The sequence below is a fragment of the Halyomorpha halys genome, unplaced genomic scaffold, assembly GCF_000696795.3.
Source record: "Halyomorpha halys isolate HHAL.00 unplaced genomic scaffold, Hhal_1.1 Scaffold372.1, whole genome shotgun sequence".
Taxonomy (NCBI): Eukaryota; Metazoa; Arthropoda; class Insecta; order Hemiptera; family Pentatomidae; genus Halyomorpha; species Halyomorpha halys.
The window spans coordinates 583611-594047 of record NW_027116001.1 but is presented as its reverse complement, the minus strand read 5'-3'; the positions used below and the strand labels follow the sequence as shown (position 1 = coordinate 594047).

At 33.3% G+C, this 10437-nt stretch overlaps 1 protein-coding gene across 4 annotated transcripts in view; it reads left to right on the top strand.

Annotated features, from left to right (window-relative positions):
• The window catches only part of LOC106681876 (leucine-rich repeat protein lrrA), a 56968-nt gene that overhangs the window by 36069 nt on the left and 10462 nt on the right, over nt 1-10437 (top strand). The window contains exons 2-3 of one of the 4 annotated variants that reach the window (XM_014422421.3): nt 3123-3258; nt 8527-9120. In XM_014422421.3, coding sequence (XP_014277907.1) covers nt 3187-3258; nt 8527-9120 — 666 coding nt within the window. In that variant the 5' untranslated portion in view covers nt 3123-3186. Of the gene's footprint in view, nt 1-3122; nt 3259-5138; nt 5295-5484; nt 5694-8526; nt 9121-10437 lie in introns of those variants that run through there. The other 3 variants (XM_014422424.3, XM_014422423.2, XM_014422422.2) reach the window with 3 other exon arrangements.

The window sequence follows — 10437 nt, the reverse complement described above, 5'->3', positions numbered from 1 at the left end:
TAAAATCACTAAGGCAATAAAGTGGAACAAAAGAGGAATGATTAACAGAGTTGAAGAAACACAATTTTTAAATACAGAAATGTTAAGGTTTCGATAGATGATCAAACATCAAAGCAAATATTTTAGACAATCGAATAGTAAGATATTTAGTAAACTAGCTTTTAATTGTTTTGTTGTTTATTAACTAACCCATTAATTCGTATTCTAACTTTTGGCAGTTTGAGTGAAATATAGAGAAATAATCTGATTTGTATTATTTATGATATTAATGTAATATATAATGGCAATGAATGAGGAAATAGAATAGTGGAAAACAAGGTTCTACATCTTGTTTTATTGTATAAATTTCAATTCTTGTGCTGTGAATGATATAAAATAAAACATTATTGTGGAGTTTTCTGATCACATCCCTTAACTTTAATCCTTCTTTCTACTCACCAATTCATGAATAGCATGCTAGTTTCTCGTCAAGCTAACACAAGGTCATATTATTGTTAAACTGCTATAAAGTGTTTCAATAATATTTTCTTAACAATTTCTAACTATATTTCTATATGAATCGTTCTCAATTTAGTGCTATTTCAGTTATAGAGCTTTCTATAGACGGCGGTCATTTCACTTCCGGTTCACTAGGCAAGGAAGATCATGGCTCAAGGAAAGAAGGTTGATAGCCTTATACGTGAAAGACTCTGAGTTACAAATTGTTGCCGTTACTGGGTATATGGACTCATAGCTCGGAATTGTGTTGAAAAGGATAGGACCTCCCTACGTCGAAACTGTGGTAAAGCAGGTCACAAGGCTAGTGACTGTGACCAGAAACCTCAATGCGCATTATGTGCGGGAAATGGAATTGCTGACTACCTCAGCGGAAGTAGTAAGTGCCCAGCGTTGAAAACAATGACGCTAATCCAACAACATCGTAGATGAGGATACTCCAGTTGAACTTGAACCGTTGCGAAGCTGCTAAGATCTTAGATCTCCTTTACCAAACGGTACGGAAACAGCACACTGACGTTCCTATTTTCTGCGAACAATATGGCACTCGAACTGGATGGCAACTTGTGGGTATCCGATGTCAGTGGTAAAACTGCTATTTCAGCCTGTAATTCCCAAGCTATTCAGGAAGTGAATACTACATCGCACTCCGACTTTGTGTGGGTGAAGATCGACGACATATACATCTTAAGCTGTTACGCCTATCCCAGTACCACAATAGAAGACTTTGCGGAAATTGTTGGATCGTATTGTCTTTGAGGCTAGTTGCCATAATCCAGCTATCATAGCTGGTGATTTCAACGCATGGGCAATGGAATAGGGAAGTAGAATAACAAATCGACGTGGTGAAGTTCTCCTGAAAGCAATCGCACGACTACAATGATCCTTATGAACACCGGAACAAACCCGACATTCTTTAGAGCAGGAAGATCATCGATTTGACGTTTGTTAGTGAACGCATACATCGGATCGCAACTTGGAAGGTTTTTAGATTTTATACAAACAGTGACCACCAGGCTATATTGATCACACTGCATACACCTACAAGAAAGAAGAGTTGTCGATGGAGGACTAATGGCTGCGACACCAAAACTTTTGATGATGCTTCATTCAATTTAATGCTAGAGGAAGAGCGTGTTTGAAAGGGTCCGCCGAGGAAAAGGTCATAAATAATGACCTCTTTTATATCTGGGGCTTCTGATGCAGCTATGAAGGCTTTCAAAGCCTGGCAAACATCATTCCTGGTGGACGAATACTATTGACGATCTTCGACGGTGTTGTAACCATGCAAGAAGACATTACCAGCGAGCGAGACGTCTGCCGAAGTTTTCTGTGCTTCAAGAAGTGTTCAAGAGAGCTAGAAGGAACCTCCAACAAGCCATTAAAGAAAGCAAACGACGTTGCTGGAGAGAACTCTGTGATGAAATAGCTACACCCATGGTGTAGACCTTACAAAATAGCACTTAAGAAACCATGTAAAGGCACGATGCAGCTCCCCACGAGATCAAATGTTGTAGACAGTTTGTTAGAACACTAATCCCTGAACAGGCGAAAACTATTGAATGTATAAGCAATACATATACAAAGAATCCACAAGCCACGCAGGAAAAGATAGAGGACATCGCCTCGGACCTACAACATGGCAAGGCACCGAGATTGGACGGAATTCCTTATGTAGCTCTCAAGGTGGCTCTAAGGAAACGGCCGGACCTCAGCGGCGTTCCCATGGAGAGGAATGAACAGATGTAGGGCGGTGGTTTTAGTGGGTAAAATTCCCACATAGGGCCTATCCGTGTCTTTTGAATATTTCCACCGACCCTCGAAAAAAACAACAAAAAAAAACACACAATAAAGCAAACTGAAAAAATTGTTAGGTGTTGTATCAATCTGTTTATTTGAAACAGTTTCCTCCATTAAATAAATATAATTATTTTTTCTACTAAGATTAACGAGATACAATAAACATTTTAAAGTAGCAGGTTAATGAGTCGAAATAATCAGGCAGTTATCAAAGGAAAAGAGAAAGTAGATGCAGTTTTCTGCAACAGCAATACTAAGACTACTGTTTAAGCTGTTTCGAGAGACGACTGCTTCACTGAAATTTATATTATCAAAGTTGAAACTGTTGTATCTGATTTTTCTTAGGTAGCAGAAAAAAGTGCAATGCTCCTCTAAATAAACCGATTTGCCCCATCACCATTAAATAAACCGAACCCATCACCCCTAAAGTCCACCACAAAAATTACTAATCATTAATGATAATTCAATTCTTAACACTATTCTTACACTTGGGAAACACGACTCTCATCAAATTACCATTTCAAGTTTATAACATTGTAGGTCAAAGGCCCCATGCTTCTTGATAGGCAATATATTGTATGTCAAATAATTTACTTTCAATACATTTAGCAACGAGGTTTTCACTTTCTCATTTTATTTAGAGAAACTTTGGAAAATAGTTTAAATTTTATTACTTGAGGCATATAATGTAAGGCACTTTATAAAAATTAGATAATATTAGGGAAAATAAAATTGAAGTTATTATGATACATTACACGTATTAGACATTAGTTAATCTTTGTTTACTTATCGTAGTTTGAACTTTGTTTCTAATAAGCCATTTGTAGACTCGCCCCGGGGGCAATTCCTTAATATTCATTCCTCCGAAGCTATTCATAAGAAGAATTAACCATGCCGTCATTATTGAAAGTGAAGACAATCAAACAAAAATACTTCAAAAGAAAAATTTGTAGGCCACTTCAGGTAAATACCGTAAAATAGAATATTAAATAGGGTTTCAACATAAGATGTACAAATTTAGTGTTTGCATTTACATTCACATATCTATACAAAAAATTTATTCACACTAAGGTTGAAGGTAAGAATTGCCATTACGAAAAATTTCGAATCCAAATTTACAACGTTATTAGATCTGAATTCTAAGAACCAAGTATTGAAATAGTGTGTGTGTGCTTGTTTCGTTTGTGAGTGTTATATGTGAACAAACTGTTGTACAAAACTGAAATTATGTATTTAAGGTTGGTCTACTTACCAAAAATTACTGTAACTTTGGATGTAGCAGCCTTTGCTGAATCAACCATTTCTTTGAAATTGACTTACCGGAAGTATCGATTTTCATAATCGATTTTGCACCTTTTTACCATTTAAATTGCATAAACGATTTTGATTCAACTTGTTATATAAATTTGAAATGAAATGATCTTTAATATCAAATAGATCTTATCCTCATGGAAATATTTTCAAATCCAAATTTTCAATTCCTATAGCTGAATTAGATATTTTTATTTAAAAAAATTAATCGTCACTCATTGTTAACAGTGATACAAAACTGAAAAATATAAATATGAAAGAATTTGATTATTAACTAAGGGAGGAAAAAGGAGAAATATTTTCCCAGATTGAAAATAAATTTTTAGAAATAACATAATGTCGCTTAAGCTGTGATACCGCATAGTTCCTAAACAAAGCCTTATACCATTTTTAAAAAAATAATAATAAGTGCTTCATGGATTTTAATAAAAATCGTCTCCTTAATTGGACCAATAAATCTAATCTTTTTCTATCACCCTGGATGGAAGTTAGTATTGGAAGGCAGGAAATATTGTTAATATGTTCATTTCATGTCAAATAATGATATTTTAACTTAGCCTATTCGATGTCAAGGCCAGAGAGGGGGACCTCCAAATTGTTCGACTTTTTCCAGTTTCTGGCCTTTAACTTCTAAATAGCGCGCCTTACAGGAAATTTTACTCTATAATTAATTAAAGGACATCGAAAGCCTAACACTGTGAATTCGGCCCTGGAACAGGGTAGGAATCAACGCTACAAAAACAATCTTCGCCAAAATTCTCAAGAAATTGAATTTTGTGACTTAAAAACGTCTATATTATTCATAGTAAATATATATAGTATATATAGTTAACGGTAGTTCTAAATTAAAAATCTTTAGAATATAAGTTGAAGAGCATCATATTCAGTATTTTTAGCCAGTACCTTACATTTCGAATTTAAATATTACTCAATCCCTAGTGCAACTCTTACACTCACTCGTAGGTAGCGAGCCACATTTTCATCCTCACTCAATCATCTCTAAAAATTATTTACCTCCAAGCGAGGTATATACTTGAGAATGTGACTCGAGGTGACCCTTTGCTACAGCTAAAGAACTACTACTGCTAATATAAATTTTATATTTTTGTTATTACAATACTAATGTTTTTTTCTATAGTAAAAATTGTAGTCAGCTTAAGAAAAGTAATGAAAAGTGAATAACTAATGTAGTAACTTTCTTTTTAGTAGACTATCATGCTGACTAAATCAAATCATAATTGTATTTATTTAATATATTAAACTTATATACAGTGTAGATGAATTTTGTTCCTAAGTTTAATATATATAAAAGATCTTTATCGCTGTTTGGTATTAATAGTGGCCCGTTTGACAAAAAACGTTTCTGTTTTTTTATATTTCACCTATTCCGTAAATTTTACCATACCGCTGCGTTTCTTAAATAGGCACACCTTTAAAAAATGTTTTTTGTTTTTATTTAGGATTGGACGTATTCCAAAGAAAGTACCATAGACTGCGGTTAAATTGTTTACTTAAGTCGTTTTACAGACCTTCCTAAAGCCATTAGAGTTGTTACAACTGAAATACAAAATAAAAACAAAACTTTTTTTGTCAGATGTGCCACTAATCAAGAAAAGCAGCGATATGTAGACTGAGATTACATTGCGACTGCACTACTTCAGGACAGTCTGTAGGACGGACTCTGAAAGGTAAAGTAACCCTAGTTAACAATACAATCTTCAGAATACTCCAACTTAAAATGAAATCAAAACTTTTTTCATCAGATATGCCACTATTAGAGCAAAGCATATCTATATTACTATTTTATCGACCTCTTTGCATTATCTGTCTCAAAGGTTATGTTTACATTATACCTTAGTTTATGTTTATAACCTTCAACAATTTTCCCTATCGTTATAGTGGGTTAAGAAATCTAGATATTATATTGTATTTTATTAAGATGAAAGTAATAAATGTTTTAATTTTGTTCTTTTATATGTATATATTTATTTTGGTTCATTGAGAATGATGTATGTACTCAACAAGTCATGAATAAATTTCATACTGCCATTTAATGGGATAGGTAATATTAATCTAACAAAATTTTGGTGAGTGTTTTTCTGAAATATGACACTAAATTTAACAATTTTAATTGAAAAGGGATCATTTTTTTATTCCTATTGACCATAAAGTATTGAAAAATGTTAATACATTTATTTCATTCTTCTTGCAGTATTCCTGTGGAGAAGGATGTTAATTTGTAAAATAAAATAATACTAATTAGTCAATATAAATTTTATTGGGTCCCTAAGTAGTACTCCCTATTCAAAAATAATTATGCATTTTTTTCATAACCATTTCAACGCTATAATTGACATTATTTATATCCATTTATTATAATACCTTTTCAGAGATGTTAAAACCATTAAGGTTTCTCTTTAAAAGTATGTCATATTAAGTATAATTAGATCTCAGACCTGTACCTGAAGTAGATTTGATCAAAGAGAAATCCAGGTAAGGTATGAGCAATAAAAAAAAAAAAAAGGTTCTTTGGTTCTTTACAGAATAAGAGAACTCTGGAATCAGATATGTTATATGACAGTTATTTGAAAAGATTATTGAGAGACATAAGATAGCATTGTGGATCTGATGAAGTCTTTTCAAGGTAAATTAGATAAATTTAGTGAGGGTCTTTTGAGAGTTATATACCTTAGTATTTTTTTAAAAATTAAGGGTAATTTTTAAGAGGATGATTTAAGCACCTAATGTAAGGTAAGATTCTTGTCTAACCTAGAAATTAGTTGAGAATGTAGGAAGGATTTCATTCTGTAATAGCATTAAAAAGGAAACAGTATAATTATATACAAAAGATAGACGGTACAGATATAATTTTTTTTAATTAGTTATTAGTTTATGTCAACAATAGAAGAAACCTTCATCCACCAAGATTAATTGCAAAAGATAAAAATTCTCTAGATTTGGAAATATACATATAAACAAAATAGATGGAAGAACATTTCAAACGAAAAAATTAGACTGAACTGAAAATCTATAGTCAATCAGGACTTCAAATATTTAGATAAATGGTTTTACCCAAATATCTGCATCAACAAAGTTTTCATGTGTGAAAATTGATTAAATATAACTCAAATCACTTATATGAGCTTTCTGGGTAAAAAAAACACTTGTGAGTGGTCCCATGCTAAGGACAGTTTTAATCATCCTCTCACTCCTGCCTCTCTTTATTAAACTGTTAATTTTTTATTTGTTTCACTCACTCACTGTGGACGCTACAGTCCTTGTAGGACCTGAGCCTCTGCCACCACTCTTTCCTATGCCTCGCAGTCTCCAGCGAGACTCCTCCAATTTTCAACTCCCATTCCTCTCAAATCAAACAGCCACCGACGCCTGGGTCTGCCCCGTTTCCTTTTTCCTCCTGGTGCACCATTTAGAATCCTTTTAGGTAGCCTGCAGGGCTCCATCCTTTCCACATGTCCCAACCATCTTAGCCTGTTCTTCTTAATAGCACAGAGGATATCAGACTCTCGATACACTTCCTTTATTTCGTCTTTGCTTCTGATTCTTCACCTGTGCTCCTCTTTAACGGCTCCAAAGATCTTTCTTAGGACTCTTCTCTCCCTAACCAGTAGAGCTCTTCTATTTTCCTTGGTTAGAGTCAACATTGTTCTCATACGTTTTCTCGAGCATTTGTCTGATCGAGAACAGGTGGTCTGTTGTTGACCGTCCTGGGAGGGAACCGCTCTGGTACTCGCCCAAAAGTTGTTCGCTCCTTTCCATCATCCTCCTACAAATTGCTACCGACAAGATCTTGTAAACTGTTGGCAGGTACGCTATACCTCTGTAATTTTCACATTTTAGTTTATTTTCTTTCATCCATGTAACCTAATCTCCTTGTAAATCTGTTCCCAAGTGTCTTCCCTTGCGTATTTAATTAACCCTGAAGGGATTTCATCGGCCCCTGGAGACTTATTATTTTTCAAGGACCAAATTATGTCCATAATCTCTTCCCTTCAAGTGGTACCTCCTCATCAATATCCTCTTCATTATTAGATTGGTAAACCTGGTGGAAGTACATATTGCTTGTCTCAGGGTTTAGAATCTCCTTAAAGTAATGGAGCCACCTATCCTTGATTTGTTCAGCCCCGGTGATAAGGTTTCCACATTGGTCCAGGCACATTTCAGTCTGTTGAGTGAAGCCCTGTTTTTGCCATTTAGCGCCCTGATAGAACTTTCGGCTTTCACGTGCCTGAAAATGCTCTTGCATCTCATTGAGTCTTCTTGACTCGTGTGCTCTTTTCTTATCTTGCATTATTCTTTTGGCATTTCTTCTTCTTTCGGCATATGCATCATATGTCCTGCGAGTCTTCCTTTGGAGCATCTTCATTCGAGCCTCATTCCTTTCGTGTATGGCCCTCTCACAATTCCGATCAAATCATGGGTCCCTCCTTCCAGTCTTTCTCTCTCCTAAAACTTCACGTGCCTTAGTCCTGATTGCTTCTCCCAGTCTGTTATTTATTTATTTATGCCTCCAACTTCTGAAGTCATTTTAAAATTTATTTATTAATGCTGTTATCATAAATTTTTTATTGGTATAATTTAGAAGCGGTTACATGGCTAGGGACTCCCCAGTAGGTGCAATACCAATGGCAGATGCACATAGGCGACCTTTTTAATAAAAATCCATCATTCTTTATTGAAGGGTAAAGCCAACCATTATACTCGATCAGATTTACAATTAATATTGTTCCTCATAACTATTTTGCTTGTGTACTTTTTCTTCATCTATTTACATCAAATGGATCTTTAATTAAAAATGAAATATGTCCATAATCTTTAGAAATCATTATTAATAATTATCACCCATAAATTTGTTGTGTATCTTTCTATACTATTTATTGATGTTGATTATTTTTATTACAGATTATAATGGACAATTTGGCTGCACAAAATGATGAATTATGTATTGAAAACAGTGAACCAATTATTATCATAAATAAAAAATTGTGTAAAATAATTAACAATGAAAATAATTTGGAGGAAAATGATGCCCAAATACTTGTAGAAAAATTTCACAGAAACACTATAACAAGCTTAGATTTATCTAATTGTCAATTGTTAGACTTTCCTTTGAATTTCTGTACTTTAGATTATATTACTGAACTAAATATATCTGGAAATAAACTTCAACAACTTCCTGATGAATTTATTAATATGAAAAAACTGAGAATCTTGAATATTTCTAATAATTTCTTTCAAGAGATTCCCATTGCATTAGACAGTGGTCTTCATCTTATAAAGTTTCTAAATGTTTCTAACAACAAAATTACTTGCATGTATAAACCTCCATGCTGCTTAGCTAAACTTCAACATCTTGATCTCAGTTGTAATCTTTTACTTGAACCTCCTTCTTGGCTCTTAGATGATGCACCAAGTTCTTTGGAATATCTGGATTTATCAAATAATCCTTGCTTCCAAGAGTATTACGGAAATAAGAATTCATGTTCTGAAAATAAGGTAATTTTATCATACATAAATTGATATTCTTTTATTTTAATCCAATGAAAATTCATTCTGTTTTCCTTTATTATCATACAATTTTTCCTATAAATTTCAAATTGTAATTTAATTTACATTTTAATAGAATACTAGCATTAGTTATCAGATAAAATATGGTCACAAAAGTTTTTGCTATCATATATGTCAACTATGTTCAACATCTTTTATGAGTTGTAAGTCCGATAAATTCTTTAAAAAATATTAATGATGAATATATTTTTTTAATTAATGATACTGTTTTCTATTTGACCTATCACTTCTGATCATGGCGAGAAGCCATAGAAACAATACAACTTTTGACCAAAGTGGTTATTGTATTTCTGCACAGAAATGGTTCAAAATGAATAGAAATCTGTAAAGCCACTGAAATATCACATTCTACAGTGCAATATATCTTTAAAAGATTTGAGAACACCAAATACTGTGAATAAGGACAAAACAGAATGGCCAAATATCCTCAAGGATCGGATATAAAGGATGAAAGTCCGAAAAATTCATCAAAATCAATGAAAAGTGAACCTGAGATCAATACCCAAATGGCGAAGAAGAAGAAAGTGACCATGAGCCCCAAAACAATAAGAAAATATGACATTTAAGTGGAGAGTTGTGAAAAAAAAACCTTTTATTAAGCCAACCAATAAAAAAACAGGTTGAACCTCTCCTCTCCTTCCTCTCCTTTCCAAGGTGCTGGAGTTGAGTTCTGATGGAAGGAAAATGCTGTGGCAACAGACAAATCAAGAGTTTAACTGAAGAACACGGTTAGTGCAATTAAACACAGTGGTGGTTCAGCCAGTATAGTTAGGAAATAATTATTGATAAAATAATGGTTTTCTAAATCTTCATTGACCTTTTAAAAGATAATTTGATAATCCCAAATTGGTTTGGTTGGAAATTTAGAATTTTTCAAACATCACCTGATACACGCTTTGAATATAAGGATGTGGCTCCTTTATAACTATTGTAAAGAGGTTGGGCCCACTCCCTAGTAACCTCACATGGTATGACATACAAAATAAAACTATCTGAAGAAAGAAAACATATTTAAGAGTGAAACTCCTATTATACCTTCTGGTTTGATATCAAAACTAGTATATTTGATTCCAGAAAGACTGGTTTTGTTCAAAAAATATGGCTTATACTACAAGATACTAAATTAATAAAGATTTTTATTTATAAAATAACTATGAAATTGTGATTAATTTATATATTATTTGTGTTCAGAGCAAAATTTCTGTGAGCCAGATTTTGTTGTAATTTATAAAGATTATTATATAT